This window comes from Mesitornis unicolor, unplaced genomic scaffold (assembly GCF_000695765.1).
Source record: "Mesitornis unicolor isolate BGI_N332 unplaced genomic scaffold, ASM69576v1 scaffold12132, whole genome shotgun sequence".
Taxonomy (NCBI): Eukaryota; Metazoa; Chordata; class Aves; order Mesitornithiformes; family Mesitornithidae; genus Mesitornis; species Mesitornis unicolor.
The window spans coordinates 18,945-35,636 of record NW_010169873.1 but is presented as its reverse complement, the minus strand read 5'-3'; the positions used below and the strand labels follow the sequence as shown (position 1 = coordinate 35,636).

Here is a 16,692-nt window from a genome sequence, read left to right as displayed (position 1 = left end):
GCTTGACCCTGGTCAGAGGTGGGTCTGACAAAGGAAAAGGGGAAGCTTTTCAGGTAGCTTCTTAAAGAGCCATCTCCATAGCCCTTCCCCCATTACCAAAGACACAACCAAAAACCCCTCACATAAAACCCAATACAGTAGTAAATGTTTTCTTATTGCTGTGGAAAACCTATTGTGTTCTGAAGTCACTCTGTGAAAACCAATTACTGATTAACTTTAGTTTGTTGTTTATTTTATGTGGTGTAGTGGTGATGTTAAGCATTGGCTTTTTTTTGTCAGGTGCAGACGTAAACTGTCAAGCCAAGGACAGAGCCACTCCGCTGCTGATTGCTTCGCAGGAGGGCCACGTTGAATGTGTGGAACTCCTGTTATCAAAAGGAGCAGATCCAAATATCTACTGCAACGAGGATAACTGGCAGTTACCTATTCATGCAGCAGCTGAAATGGGCCACAAAAAGTAGGTGATTAAAAAGATAGTCAGACAAAAGATTCTGATAGTAAAAGCTCGGTTGACAAAGAGGATATTCACAGAATCATTAAGGTTGGAAGAAACCTCTAAGATCATCAAGTCCAACTGTCAACCTAACACTACCACGCCCACTAAACCATGTCCTGAAGTGCCACATCCACATGCTTCTTGAACACTTCCAGAGATGGTGACTCCACCACCTCCCTGGGCAGCCTGTTCCAGTGTTTGACCACTCTTTCAGTAAAGAATTTTTCCCTAATATCCAAACTAAACCTCCCCTGGTGCAACTTGAGGCCATTTCCTCTTGTTCTGTCACTAGTTACATGAAAGAAGAGACCAACCCCCACCTCTCTACAACCTCCTTTCAGGTAGTTGTAGAGGGCGATAAGGTCTCCCTTCAGCCTCCTCCAGACTAAACAACCCCAGTTCCCTCAACTGTTCCTCATAAGGCTTGTTCTCCAAACCCTTTACCAGCTTTGTTGCCCTTCTCTGGACACACTCAGCACCTCAATGTCCTCCTTTTAGTAAGAGGCCCAAAACTGAACACAGGATCTGAGGTGCAGCCTTACCTACCAGTGCCGAGTACAGGATCAAAATCATGCTGGTTGACAGCAACTGAGCATGAGCCAGCACCCCCAGGTCCTTTTCTGCTTGGCAGCTTTCCAGCTACTCGTCCCCAAGGCTGTAGCGCTGCATGGGGTTATTGTGACCAAAGTGCAAGACTCGGTAGTTGGCATTTTTGAACCTCATACAACTGGACTCAGCCCATTGATCCAGCCTATCCAGGTCTCTCTGCAGAGCCATCCTACTATCGAGCAGATTAACACTCCCACCCAGTTTGGTGTTGTCTGCAAACTTACTGAGGGAGCACTCAATCCCCTCATCCAAATAATTGATAAAGATGTGAAACAGAACTGGCCCCAAAACAGCCCTGGGGAACACTGCTTGTGACTGGCCACCAATTGGATTTGGTGCCATTCACCACAACTGTCTGTGCTCGGCCATCCAGCCAGTTTTTAACCCAGTTAAGAGTAAACCTGTCCAAGCCATGAGCCGCCAGCTTCTCCAGGAGGGTGCTGTGGGAGACGATGTCAAAGGCTTTACTGAAGTCCAGGCAGACAACATCCACAGCCTTTCCCTCATCCACTAGGTGGGTCACCTGATCATAGAAGATCAGGTTGGTCAAGCAGGACCTGCCTTTCATGAACCTATGCTGGCTTGGCCTGATCCCCTGGTCGTCCTGCTTATGCTGTGTGAGCACACTCAAGATGAACTGCTCCATAATCTTCCTTGGTGCTGAGGTCAGGCTGATGGGCTTGTTCCCCAGATTCTCCTTTTGACTCGTCTTGTAGATGTGCATCACATTGGCAAGTTTTGTCATCTGGGACCTCCCCAGTTAACCAGAACTGCTGATAAGAGATGGAGAGTGGTTTTGAAAGCTCTTCCACTTCTCCCTCAGTACTTTTGGGTGGATCCCATCCAGCACCATAGACTTGTGAGTGTCCAGGTGGCATAGCAGGTCATTTACTGCTTCCTCTTGGATTATGGAGGGTTTATTCTGCTCTCCATCTCTGTCTTCCAGCTCAGGGGGCTGAATACCTTGAGGATTGTTGGTCTGACTATTAAAAGACTGAGGCAAAAAAGGCATTAAATACCTCAGCCTTTTCCTTATCCTTGGTGGTGATTTTCTCCGCTGCATCCACTAAAGGATGAAGATTCTCCTTGGCTCTTCTGTTGTTAATGTAAAAACATTTTTGTTATCTTTTATAACAGTGGCCAGATTGAGTTCTAGCTGGGCTTTTGCTTTCCTAATTTTCTCTCTGCATGACCTAACAAGATCCCTGTACTCGAGTTGCCTGCCCTTTCTTCCAGAAGTGATACACTCTCCTTTTTTAGTCTGAGTTCCAGCAAACACTCGCTGCTCAGCCAAGCCAGTCATCTTCCCTGACAGTTCATCTTACAGCACATGGGGATAGCCTGCTCCTGTGCCTTTAAGACTTCCTTATTAAAGAAAGTCCACCCTTCCTGGACCCCTTTGCTCTTCAGGACTGTCTCTCGAGGGACTCTCTCTACCAGTGTCCTGAACAGGCCAAAGTCTGCCCTCTGTCTATGGTGGTGGTTTTGCTAATCCCCCTCCTTACTTCACCAGGAATTGAGAACTCTATTATTTCTTGATCGCTAAACCCAAGCTGGCCTCCAACCACATCTCCCACCAGTTCTTCTCTTTGTGAACAGCAAGTTGAGCAAGGCACCTTCCCTGGTAGGCTCACTTACCAGTTGTGTCAGAAAGTTATCTTCCATGCACTCCAGGAACTTCCTAGACTGTTTCCTCCCTGCTGTGTTGTATTCCCAGTTGACATCTGGTACGTTGAAGTCCCGCACAGGAACAAGGGCTTGCGATTGCGATACTTCTCCTAGCTGCTTGTAGAATGCTTCAACGGCCTCTTCATCCTGGTTAGGTGGTCTATAACAGACTCCCAGTGGGATATCATCCTCATTAGCCTTACCCCTCATCCTTACCTATAAGTACTTGACCTTGTCATCACAATTGTTGGGCTCTACACAAAACACTCTCCAACGTACAAAGCCACCCCACCATCTCTCTTTCCTTGCCTATCCTTTCTGAAGAGCTTGTAGCCATCCATTGCAGCACTCCAGTTGTGAGAGTCATCCCACCATGTTTCTGTGATGGTGACTAGGTCATAGCAATCCTGCTGCATGATGTTTTCCAGCTCCTCCTTTTTATTGCCCATACTGTGTACATTGGTGTAGATGCACTTGAGTTGGGTTATCAATTTCACCCCCAGCATGGGCATGCCACCACTTGGCTCATCTCTGGTGAGCCTGGTATTATACCCTTCCTCATTCGAACCTTGTTTAAAGCCTTATCGATGAGCCCTGCCAACTCATGTGCAAGGATCCTTTTACCCATTTGAAGAAGTTGAATTCCATTGGTTGCCAGAAGGCTCGGTGCTGCGTAATCCTCACCAAGATCAAAAACCCCAAAATTCCATCAATGGCACCATCCTCTGAGCCACGTGTTAATCAGATGTGTTTTCCTGTTCCTATCAGTGTTCTTCACTGCCACTGAAGTGATTGAGGAATACACAACCTGCACCCCTGATCCTTCAGCCAATCACCCCTGTGCCCCGAAGTCCCTTTTGATCGCCTTTGGACTTTGCTGCGCAACCTCATCATTACCAACCTGTACAACCAATAGCAGATAATAATCAGAGGGCCATAGCAGACCAGGGAGTTTCCTAGTAACATCTCTGACCTAGGCCCCAGGGAGGCAGCAGACTTCCCTGTGGGATGGGTCTGGTCAGCATATCGGACCCTTTGTTCCCCTCAGAAGGGAATCGCCTACAACAGTTACCCTCCTTTAACTGGGGCAGTCGTGACTGACTCACTGTAGGCAAACCTCTGGATGAGCCTTCTACATCTTCATTTGCCTGCCCCTCAAGTTTCAGAGCCCCATACCTGCTGTGTAAGGACAACTGGGAAGGCGAGGAAGGTTGGGAAGGGATTTGCCTGCTGCTCTGAGCAGGAACCTACTTCTATTCTCCTCTGTCTCTTCGGTCCCCTCCTTCTGCCTGGTGGCAAGAGGGTAGGGGATCCTCTGCTTCTTGTGGAGCCTCCATCTCCTGCCTTTGTCTCGAGGTGTGGCTCCACCAATCGATCTCCCTCTCACACTCCCCAGTACTCCTTGACCTTACGACCTCCTTCTTTAGCTCAGCCCCTAGGTTGAGTAGATTGTTCACCTGATCACACCGCACACAGGTGCTGTCACTGCTGACCTCCTTTAGAGTGACAGACTCATGCACTCCCTGCAGCCAGAGACCTGGACAGATGCATCTTTGAATGGGAGCTCCGTCTGAGTCTCCGCACTTCTCCTGGTGGTGGCACTAAAAGAAAGCTCTAAAGGAAAAAAAAATGAGTTCTCAAGCTGGTTTATAGTTTAGAATTTTTAATTGTTTTCATATTTTAAATGTCTGCTAGTAATTCCAGTAAATTAAGCGGTCATTTTGAATTAGACATCTAATCTAATTCTAATGAGTTTAGAGAGGTTTCCGCAGTGCTGAATAGGATATCAACTCACTTAATAGCCTTATTACTTCTACATTTTAAGATATAAGTAACAATTGCTTATGGTTTATGTATTAATTTAACAGCTCTTAATTGGAATTATAGTCCTGACCATTAAGTAGCAGAAGTGGTCATATGCAAATAATTACTTAGCTGACCCAGCAAGAAAATTAAAGCCACATAACAGTTCCTTTAATACTTCCAGAAGTACATTTTTAGCTTTGCCTGATCCCAATGATGTAAGTTGCTTTTGTAGCAGAAAACCCAGAATGGAAGGAAGTTCCCAGAGTAGCAGGCCACTGCTGAGAAATGTCTCTCAAGAACCCCATGATTTGCACATGTGGGACAGCACTTAAAATCAAATATATTAATGATGGTACCAATTGCAAAATTATTGATCTTAACCACTAGCAAAAGGAGATCATCAGCTGAGCTGTCATTAAATTTTGTGCATCAAATTGATGCCTCACGCTAATAAGGTGAGCAGAGTGCAGTAGATACTGAGGAAACTGGTTTTTGTTCGTTTTCTCAGAAACAGAAGATGGGTCAGCAAAGTTGTCAGTACTAGAAACATCTTTAAATGAAATGCTGCCTTCATGTCTTTTGCAACAATATGTGGCTGGTAATCTTTGAGCAGCACCAGTAAATTCCAGCAGCAAAGGAACTGGTGTTTGACATTAATCTTGTTAGTTGGAAAGGATGTAGAGGTGTGAGCTATGAAACAGAATGATTTCCCATTTCAGTATCTCAGTGACCGTTACTGAACAAAAGTAAGTATTAATCTTACTTGCAACTCACATTTTCAGTTTGTTTCCAGACCTCTGTGAAGTGCAGAGGTACTCTATTGCTGTAAAGAGGATTGTTAGGTAATAGGCAATATCTGTTTCTGGTTTACGTTAAAATACTTATTGCCAGACTAAGTCCATGCCAAAGCACAGTGTTTGTTGTGGACCTATTATAAAGGTTGTACTTTTATGCAAACTCAGTAGTGAAAGAACATGTAGGATTTTCTTCTTAAGTTATAGTGGCCATATGAAAAATGACCGTACATTTACAATTATTTATTGTATAAGATTACAAAATAAATAGTGTTTTTAAATATTTGCAGGATATTAGAGCTGCTAATACCAGTTACTGATCGGATCTGTGACAAAGGCAAAGGTAAAGTGAGCCCTGTGTATTCAGCAGTATATGGTGGTAATAAAGAATGTCTGGAAATGTTACTTAAAGAAGGTTACAGTCCAGATGCTCAAGAGTGCCCTGACTTCAGCTGCAGATCGCCCATGTGTATGGTCTTCCAAAAAAAGTAAGTGTACCTCTTATATTTTGAAACCATTCATAATCATGTTGGCTTTTATTAAACTTTTAAAAAATGTGCAGTTTTCCAGCCCTCCTTCCTCAGTTCTTGAGCAGACAGAGGTAAACTGTTGGTATCTGAATGGTGCTTGAGCTTCGGACGACATGCATGAGCTGAAGAACCTCACTGAAATCTCCGAGGGGAAGCTTGGCTGTTTGAAGAAGAGTCTTGTAAAACATAATTGCAGTTTTTGTGCTTTCAGAAGGCCCTATCAATATGTCTCTTGTCTTCTGGGAGTGTGACTTGATGCTGTAATTAGATCAAGAGGATTCTTAAGTAGCCAGATTCTTTTCAGTAAGAATGAGTTATTGGAAAACAGTGTTTTCCTTTTCTGTATGCCAGTCTCGTGCATAAGATGAGCAGAATTAATCAGCTCAACACTATAGCTGTAAGGAGGACTGGGAAACTGAAGGATATCTTCTTTTAGATCATAACCTAGTTCTTTTTATGCCTGGTGAGTGATGCACACCTCTGGTATTCAACAGGAGATAAAACAGTGCTTACTTCTTAATGCAAAGGCTGTAATTTTAGAGGAAAATTAATAAGGCATAAAAGCCTTACTCCCAAGTATATATGTGTGTGTATATATATATGGTATGTCAGTGAGGTGATCTTCATGTCCTCATTGCTGTTTGGATTTTTTTTCCCTGTGGTACAAAAGTTTCTTCTTCCTTTTTCTGTGGGAAATTAATCTGTGGAAGGGTGGGCTATTACTGTAAAAGATCTAGATGTCGCTGTCCCCCAAGCTCCTCCCAAACTAATTCCGTGCATAAAGTAACATGTGAAGGATTAGATGCTGGCACAGCTCATATCAAGATAGAGAGTCAAATCTTAGTCACCTCTTGGCAGTTCTGACCTTTCTATAGAGCTGTGATGTCATTATAGTTTATATTTTAATTGAGACTTGCAAGCAATTACCTGGTAACTGCTTTATGCCTTAGAACAACAGAGAAAATTCATGTGGTAGAAAAGACACTTGAAAACTTTTTTTTTCTTTCCCTTCAGCTGATTGCTGTCTGTCATTTAATATTTTGCCAGAATTCTAGGTAGTTCACCCTTTGTAGACACTCCTCAGGAATATCAATATGAAGTAATGTTATGTGGCTAGCGTGCTTCATTAAGGAAAATATCATCATAAAGGCTTTTACATGTTCTTAAAACTCCAATTCTAACAGAATATTCACTGTACCTGGATCAAAATTTATTGCTTATGTGCTGCCATTTTTTGTTAGTAGTGAGTTTCATTCATGCCCATTAAAAGCAGTTTATCCATTTGATGCAAAATCATAGCTCTTGAGGCTGGCTTACATTTGGGAATCATAATTTCAGTTTGTCATCCTTGCTCTTTGTCTTCCACATGTGACCTGCTCTGATTTCCTTTATGTAAGGAAGGAAAATAAAAATGTGCAATGTTTTAACAGTTCTTAGATGCCAGAAGTGTGTCACCGGCAAACCTTTTTAGCCAAAATACTAACATTGAGAGAATGTGCCTTGGTGCCCTGAATCCTATAAACAGTTGAGGCTTGTACACAGATGGGTAGAGGCTATTTTTTACAAAAAAGCCTGTTATAATTAAAAATTACAGTCTTGAGGTAATGTATCCCCTGGATAAAGCTGTTCAAAGAATTAACTTTTCTGGGATATTTGCTGAATATGTTTGAATATAAGTGTTTGTAAAGTATGTGCTAGTGCCATTGATTAACAGGATGACACATTCTTAAAAAATTCTTTTAAAAATTTACCAAATATATGCCATCAATCTACAGTGCTATAATTGTAATGAATAACTTGCCAGCCATTCATAATGTTCCTGAAGTGAAAATACTACAGTAATATTCTGATTGAGTTTATCTTACTTGAACTAAAAGGGCTTATTTCAAGGAGGGAAATCAAGGACAGAATTTTTTTTATTTTTTTTTTAATAGTGAAAGTACATTGCAGTGACTGTGCCTGTTACAGCCGCTTGTGTTTCTGGTCAGGCTGCAGGTGATTTTGAATTGCTTGAGACAAGAACTCACCCAGATCCAAAACGGCTCACGTCAATCGTGGATCTGGGTAGGAGGCAGAATGTGCTTTTCTGTATCTCCATAGATGGCAGATCAGGTGTGCAGTGAAGCAGTGCATAGGGTTTGTTATTACTTATTTTCATCACAGCCTCCTTGAAAGCATCTTTAAAAATCCTTGGACATAATTTTTAACTCTTGTCCTGTTCTTAGTATGTAATAAATAATTTAGGAAGGGATGTGAACCAGGTAACTTCTAAAATGTGCTGCAAATGAGGCACATAACATATACCAACATATTCTATGAGGTAATACACAATCGAATTACTAAGTAAAAAGAACACACTAATTATCGGTCATAATGACTTTGGGTGGTTTCTGTTTCTGATACAAAGGGCTGGAAGCTGGTTTGAACCATAGTGTTTTCAGGACAAAAAGAACAAACAAGTGAAGTGTAGGGACTGGGGCCTCCTGAACTAGTTCTACATTTTAAACTAATGCTTTCCAGAAGGAACTGCAGTCAGAATGGCGTGCTAGGTTTTTCTTTGGTTTGCGTGGAGTTTTGGTAGGAGAAATTTGCTTTCTCAGAGGTATGAAGTGGTACGGTAGCTGCTTTCTGGGGAAAAACTAACAGGACGTCCTGTTCCTTGTGTACTGTTCACAGGTTTTTTTATTTTGTTGATGTTTTCCTGAAATACGGGATCGCCTTACTTGGGATGGATTTGGGATATTGCCTGTTCCATGAAAAGTTTACTTTGTTTCGACGCTTCTTGAAGCTGGGCTGTTCACTGCCTTCTGGGGACGAATTACCAGAGTTCATAAGCTACACAATTAAAGTGCATGAGGAGTACAAGGAGTGGATGCCTTATCTGCTCTTGGCTGGTTTTAATCCAGTGAATGTAATGGAGAGATTCTGGTAAGCAGATAACATTATCTTGTTTACTTAAATATTGTATGCTGATCTGCAAAGCTGTTGCAAATGTTACTTTACGGGTGCTTTCAGAGAATAGTTACTTGATAATCACCTGCCATGATCAGGAAGGTTAGAGTTTCCCAAAGTCTGAAATAAAACATTGGCAGGTGATGGCTAGATTCAGTAAAACAAATTTATTTTAGGAAGAAAGCCAGAGTGGGCATTGCTTTATCACTACCCTGGAGAAAGGCATCATTTAGCATTTTTTATAGCAAACATTTCTTATTAGCCCCCAAATTTAGTTGCAAATGACGTGTGTACATATAATACAGTAATGGTAAGAAGAATTTCAAATACCAAGAAAGAGGTCAAGAGGGACAGGAAACAAACGTAAGGGGAAGCTGGGCCAAGGCTAGGAGGAGAAGAAACAGTTAGAGATTGTGTTAAACAATTAATATGGCCAAAGTTCTAGTGTGGAATTTTTTGGGGTTTTGTTTTGCTTTAATTCTTCCAAATACAAATAACTGCTTGGTCATGTTTTATATTTAATTAGGCATACAGAATCAAACTTATATTTAATATTATGAAGTATTTTTATTTTCTTCCATTTATTTCTTGTCCATGAAGATGACACTTAGCCTTTACTACCATGTCTTGCAGCTGTTAGCAACATAATGTGAGATGTATAAACTCAATACTTGCATTACATAACTGTATGAAAGGAGCAGAATTTTAAGGTTTACTTAAAAATTGATTTATATCCCTGCTTACTGCAGGGAGTTGAACTAGATTATCTTTAAAGGTCCCATCCAACCCAATATATTCTGTGATGTTTCAGATACTGTTATGATATCATGGTTAAGATATCAATGGTAGTTTTAAATGCATTCATTTATGACTTAGATTCTGTTAATTATTAGCATCCATGGCATTCCACACGGTAATTAGAGGAGCATATATAAAGCATGGTGTGTCTGTGCCTCTGTAGATGGTACTGAGTCATAGAAGACGAAGCGATTGTGAAAGTAAACATGCTACAAGATCACAATTCAGTGAGTGAACAAATCTCACTGTCCATGTGCGTCATATATGATGTTTTTGATATTTTGTTACTTAATCCACAAGTACTTTTATACCAATTATTTCCTTTGTTTAAATATCCACCTTTGAAAATAACACTTATCACATCATAATCTACAAAATTAATGTTTTTCTAAGTTTAACTTCTGTATTAACTATTCGGTCCTGGAAGATGACAGGAGGATAGTAGACAGCAAATAGCATTTATGCATATGGTACATTAACTGTCTCTGGCTCCTTGTGCAAAATAACTGTGTAATCAGTCATAAACTGGTCAGTCTAGAGCACTGACAATTTTAATTACCAGTGGGAAAAGTAAAATCACCACTCTCTTAAAGAAAGCTAGGGAGTCGGATCTCTCTCCTGTATGGTTTTTGGTGAATGTATGCAAGTTCAGTCAGATATGAAAAATGAAATAATACAAACTAGAAAGGACATAGAATAATTTAGACAACAATTTCTTGTAAAAAGCAAGTGTGTTAAAAATTATTTTTGTGCATTTAGATTTTCATTCAGATGAAAATTCAGGATTGTATACATGTAACTGAGAAGCTGTTCTGTGAAATTGTGTGGCTTTTCATCTTGTGTCACACTAAAACAGTTGGTTTATTTGCTGTTACTTAAACCTCCTTATACCCATTATTCAGTTAAGCTATTGTTAAAAGTTCTTCACACATGCTAAGGATTTGAAATGCAAATAATTCTGATTTCTGAATACATATAAATGCAGTCTCTGGTAGAAGAAGAGTTTAAAACACGTGCAGATTTTGAGGTTTTTTTTTGTTGTTCTTATAAATAAGTAGGTAAATGTGTGCATTTTTACCCCCAAAGTGATGGTAATGCTTATATTGCTCTGGTGTCTTGACCCCTTATTAAAATTTAGGTGGAAATGGAATAAGAAATTAGTACTATTACTGAAGCGTTTAAATTTCAGAGCAGATGTTTTTCTCTTACAGTCTAACTTAATTTTAAAAAGAAAGGGAGGAAGACAAAATTACATTAGTAAAGGCTAGTAAAATTACTTTGGATTTCTCTTTAAAGGTTTTCTGTTTCTGGTCTTAGGATGTGGGTTGTTAAGGATTTGTTAGAAAATAGTAAAGCTTTCTATGTGTTGTTTCCATTTTTACATTGATGCTATTTTGTAAAATGATACTTTATGGGAGTTTTTGTTATGCAGGATTTTCTTTGTGAACAAGAATGCCCTTAATTTCATCCTGGAGTTCACAAACTGGAAGAGACTTCCGCTGTCTGTAGAGCAACACCTTTCAGACTGCAAAGAGGAGTGCACCTGGACTCCCAAGAGCCATTTTGGTAAGTGATACCGTTGAGAAAAAAGCCTCTGTGTACATCAGCTTCCAGGCTGTAAGCGGGAAGCAGCTCTGTGTGCTAATGCACGATGGCAAAGGGGGCTCAGCAGTTGATAGGCATTGCTTGTGCAGAAACCAGGGAGCAGAAATAGCAGTTATCCTAAACAAACAAGCAAGTAAAACATATTTGAATTAATTTTACCCGTTCCATTGTTCAGTTCGTGGTTAGCATGTTTCAGGTAGGTATATTCTCAGTTTTGGCTGTCTTGTCCACTTCGAATTAATGCATATGCTATAAAATATGGGTCGTGACTCTAAATTAGTACTCGCCCTTCCTGAAATTATTTGTTCAGCCTCTTGGAAGATGTAAGGGAAGATCATCAGTATTACTTGGTTATGTTTTCTAGACAATATCACCCCGATTTTGTTCTTTTTTAAAATTTGAATTGTATTTCCAGTTTAGTGTCTCTCCTGTTCTGTAAACATTTGACAGTAATTAAAATACAAACTATATAAATAATCATATTAAATACCTACAAATTTAGCTGTTAATTGTCACTCCTGTAATCAAAATGTGGTCAGCAGATCAGCCAGAAAGATTCAGTAATTGATTATCCAGGAAAACACCAGTGCTCACTGCGTCAACCCTTCAGAAAAGCAGCTAAAGCTGCATACAGGTCATGCACTGTGACCTATGCATTATGTTACTGAAAAACTGTGCTCGGATGTTTTTGTTAGTGACTAATTTTAAAGCAAATTCTTCTTTAAAAGGGTCTGTAATGATTTTTAAAATGTCTAGGTGATAACGTTATTAAATAATACTTCCTTTAGTGTATTTGAAGCTAGTTAGGATATCTTTTTGGAGTGCAAAAGGGAAAAAAAAAGGTTTCATTTGGGGAAATTTAGATTAAGTTCTTTCTTTGTTTCCCTTGCTATTAGTAAATATGTTTGTCTTGCAAGAGCATCCAATAATTCAAGCCAAAGAGAGGAATCAGAGGGGAAAAAGCAGGGGGGGAAATTTGGAAGTTCTCAGTTTTTCATTCTTTCAGCCAAGAGCAGTCAGGGCAAGCAGGGCAGCTGCTGTGCTGAGAGGCAGGCTTCCCTGCTTGAGAAATACCAAGCACTTGAACTGAGACAAGCTGGTTGTGTGAGTGAGCACAGGGAATTAACAATGAAGGGTTTGTCCAGAAGTGCTGGTGTTCACACCTCCAGCCAAAGGCTTGCACAATGTATGGTCCCGTGGAGATACACACCTGCCATACGGACCCTTCTATGCTGAAATACAGAAATTATTGCAGTTAATATTACAGATTCTTTTTGAATAAAATACATGGAGAAGCCACTCTACTAGAGTTTGTGTTGGGATAAGTTAATCTATAATGTGAAAGTTTGTGTTTGAGTGAATGCACATTCAGTTTGTGTATCTTTTGGCACAGTGGTTGTCCTAAGTTATTTAGCAACATGTTAGAACATATGGCATCATATGCTGAGTCATGCTGTCATTTAATACTTATCCTAAAAGTGTTTTCCCTTGTGTTATTTTGTTGCTGGATTTACTTCTAGACTTAATTTTTCATTTCTTGTAAGGTGGCATGGGCCTCTTTCTCCCCAGGCAGGTAGCTGTTCTAGGCTGGTTAGATCAAACTTCCTGATGAAGGATAAAATTATTCTTTGACAACATAAAATTATTATTCTAGAAGTTTAAGGTAACTTTTCTAGCTCCTAGAATAAGAGAAATTCCAAAAATACTCAGTCTAGCAGGCAACAGCCCTTCACTATTGAGAACTCAGCCTTGTTATCTGACAGAGACCGGGGGTTTCAGATGGGATCCAGCTAAACCAAGTAACTGTAGGCAAGTGACGCAGTCCCATGGTGTCCTGTTCACTGACTTGCTTTTCAGCCTTCATTCCTTCCCTGTCTCATCTTTGTCGTCTTGAGATCCGGTCCATTTTAACATGTGAACGCCTACGATCAGACTGGTTTATCCGGGAACTGCCGTTGCCACCACCTCTCCAGGATTACCTTCTCTACTTCGATGTACTGCGAGCCCACGGTATCACAGAAGTGGAGCACTATCTGAGGCAGAGAGAGGAGGGGGCTCCCTCTTCCACTCACTCCAGTGCTGAAGTGCAGAGAGGACGGACACCTGTAACCCCAGTGTCAGGTGATGGCACTGCTGGTGACTGAACTCTGCAGCTGCAGACACCAGAGAAGAACTACTGTTAATAACTTTGTCGTAATAAGTCTTTTCATGCTGTAACTTTGTACTGTATCTAGAAGTTTGTTAGAAGTTCTATGATTTACACGTTTAAAAAGTTTGTTGTAGCTTTGTAAGTCTGTGAACATTTTTTGTTTTTTTGAAATGAAATTTTTTTATTCTTCCAGAATAAAATTAGCTTCTTAAATGCACATAGCTTATATTGTGGTCAATCTATTTGGTCAGACACTGTTAGCAGGCCCTTTATTCTAAGTAATGCATATACCAAATGAAATTACATTAAAGTCAAGGACACAACATTGTATTATTGTTATGAATTTGTGTTGTAGAGTGATCTTGCTGAACCACAGGTAGAAAATTAATATAAGAAAGGAAATTGTCTGCTGAAGGAACAGTGATATATTTTTTTTCCCCCTTTCCTTGGTCATCCATATTTATCAGAACGGTGGAGTGGGAGGCGGGCTCAGAGCCTGCACCCAGCCCCTCCCCTTGTGTAGCCCACAGGTCAGGCGCGATATGTCCCCACCAGCACACCAACACGCCGCCGCTGTACATAAGTCCCTCCTTCAATGAAGTGGAAAAGCAAACGGCCATCCCCACGGGATGGGTGACAGGGCTGGGGCAGGGACACCGTGGCAGAAGATGGCTGCATCCCTCGTACTGGGAAAACCTTTGTCCTGCAGAGGCGAAGCCGGCGCTGCCAGGCTCACTGGTAGTAGATGCTGAAGGCGTGAAGGATGTACAGGAAGGTCGTGATGAATGCAAAGAACTGCAAGACAAAGAAGAGCAAAAGCTGGAGTCAGCTGGGAGAGTCTGACCCCATCTCTCAGTGCTCTTGACCTGGGGAAACCTCCCAGCCTAGAGCTCTCTCCAGACAAAGAAGCGACAAAGCTCCTCCGCATTTCCCAGGAGGCAGCCATGCAATGCTGTCCTTGAGCTGCTGGACCCTGAGAAGCCCATGCTGGCTGCACGATGCAACAGAGATGAGGGGCTGAAGCTTTGACCAGTGTGACTTTTGGGCTTGGGATGGCTCTGCTGTGGCTTTAATATTTGCTCCTGCAGCTCCCCGAGGGGAATTGCAGGTGTTCTGGCCTCCCTGGTGTTTTCTGACTGGACTCACCGATGCAGCACAGTTGAGCTGATAGTGCGGCGGTGAGTTGGGGCCGAGCTCAGAGTGGATGGTCGCGTTGGCTTGCAAGACAGCAGCGCTCATGTACAGAATGGCTGTGGCGCCATGGTACAAACTGTCCTGTAAAACAAGGGAGCAGAGAGGATCAAGGCCTGTTCTGTCACTTGCCCTGAGGATGAGCTCTATCCTCTGCACACGTGAAGAGGACACATGCCTGGACAGGGGCTGGAACCAAGCCCTTGTACCATGCTGAACCCTCCCACGTTGCCCACACAGCACACATAGCACAGGACAGCTCCCCTTAGCATTTCCAATCAAGGCAAAAATAGGAAAGGACCATTTGTTTGCCCAAGGGCCAGCACCTTTCTAGCTAACCCATCACCAGCCATGGTGGCCTGGCACCCACACTGCTGCTAACATCTGCCAGTGTCCCAGCCCCTCCTTACCAGCACTTTCCAGTTCTCGCTGTTTTTGTGGAAGCCGAAGAGGTAGCTTAAGAGGAGCAGCAGGGAGATGAGGCAGGAGGTGAGGGATACATACATCACCCATCCCTGCAGCAGTGGGAAGGAGACAGAGGTAGCAGCGACAAGGATCCACACCCAGGTCCCGCAGAGCTGCCAGGGAGGAACACAGGCATCTCCAATGAGCGCAAGGTGGGGAAAGCCCCTTCTCCCCAGGTCCCTCCTCACCTCCCTCCCTAGCTGGTCTTGGCTGCCAGGGGAATCCCTGCATCTTCAGGCAGTGCAGGCCAACCTCCTGGAGTATCTTAGCACGACAGCAGCACCGCAAGCTGGCAGGAGTTTCCCTGAATGCTCTTAGGAAATACTTCAAAATGGTTCTTCTAAAGGGGAAAGGTTTGCTGTGGTGTTTGACACAAGGAAGCATGTCACCCCGAGGGCTTTGGAAGAGAAACCAGAAAATACGCTTTTATCTGGGAAATGTGAACTGCCGGGTTGACCTTGCCCTGCCTGCTTGTTAATCTCCTGGGCTTGAAATCACAGCATGAGGAAGTCTCCTGACTTCACGCACCAGCCCAGAGTGAGTCGCTCGCTCTGGATCCACCTAAAATATTTACCGTGCACAAACAGCATGTGGGATTATCTGGATAAACTCACACTGCCCTGTGCTGGTCCAGCTCCAGTGGATGAAACTCCCCCAGGTTTGCAGCAGGGAGCTGAGCCTGTTGGCACAGGCAGCTCATGGCAAAGCCCAGCTGCAGCCATTGCACCCGTGGGTGCCAGCGCTGTGCTGTGTCAAAGTGCAGCAGCGGTTATCTGGGCCAGTCCCACTGGCTGCCCTCTGGACCCGGAAGCAATTGAAAGACTCATGGAATGTCGCACATTACGGGACACCCAATTGCCTTCAAACCCTTGGAAACACTTCATACAGAGAATGAAATGCCTTTGATTTTTTTTCAAGCCGTTTCTATGCGATAATTAGAGCTGCTTCTGCCTCAGAGGCACCAGCAGCTCTTCATCCTTGGTTAGCACTACGACAGCTGATGACTTTCGCACAAGCTCTGGGATGGAGCTAGAGTATGTCTGGTCCTCAAGCTGTTAAAAAAAACCAAAACCTGTCACAAAAACCACCTTCATGCACTTAGTATAAGCTAAAAGAAAATATATTTCCTATTGATGCTGTCTTCGGGATCATTTTGGGGACTGCTCCCAGATCTCTAGATTCACCAGGGCCATTAGTGGGGTTGCCTTAACGCAGCGAAGCTCGGCATACTCACAATCTCTGGTAGGATGAATGCATAGGGAACAGTTTTGAAGACAGTGAGTCCGGAGGGCAGGGCGGTCTGTGTGGAGGCCACAGGGGGGGACACGGAGGCCATCTCTTCTCAGCGGATGCCACAACTGCTCCGGCTTGACTCCGCTCACATCTGCCTGCGCTGCGCCGCTCCTGTGCCGGGTTTTAACTGACACACCCGCGGGGACGTAATTACAGAAACCAGCCCAGGCTGGCACCACGCCGCTTCCTCCAGCTGAAGAGCCCTCAGCAGCCCTCCGGTTATTGCGGCTGGCTTCACACACCCTGCTGCTAACTCTGGGACAGGAGAGCGACAGGACCCCGGCTTTAATGGGAGGGGAAAGCAAAAAAAATTCTACACCACATAGGGGCAGAATT

General features: G+C 42.8%; 2 protein-coding genes across 2 annotated transcripts in view; one reads left to right on the top strand and one right to left on the bottom strand.

The window, feature by feature from the left end:
* Positions 1–13,383, top strand: part of LOC104536795 (ankyrin repeat and SOCS box protein 3-like) — an 18,045-nt gene extending 4,662 nt beyond the window's left edge. The window contains 6 exon segments of the mRNA XM_010179513.1: positions 280–457; positions 5,664–5,861; positions 8,580–8,831; positions 11,086–11,219; positions 13,116–13,340; positions 13,343–13,383. Coding sequence (XP_010177815.1) covers positions 280–457; positions 5,664–5,861; positions 8,580–8,831; positions 11,086–11,219; positions 13,116–13,340; positions 13,343–13,383 — 1,028 coding nt within the window.
* A 756-nt stretch (positions 13,384–14,139) lies between these two features.
* MALL (mal, T-cell differentiation protein-like) lies at positions 14,140–16,399 on the bottom strand. Its single transcript, XM_010179512.1, has 4 exons — positions 16,298–16,399; positions 15,009–15,176; positions 14,554–14,682; positions 14,140–14,202 (listed from the first exon to the last, which is right to left on the bottom strand). The coding sequence occupies exons 1-4, from the start codon at positions 16,397–16,399 to the stop codon at positions 14,140–14,142; spliced, it is 462 nt and encodes a 153-aa protein (XP_010177814.1).
* Between the last annotated feature and the right edge of the window lie 293 nt (positions 16,400–16,692).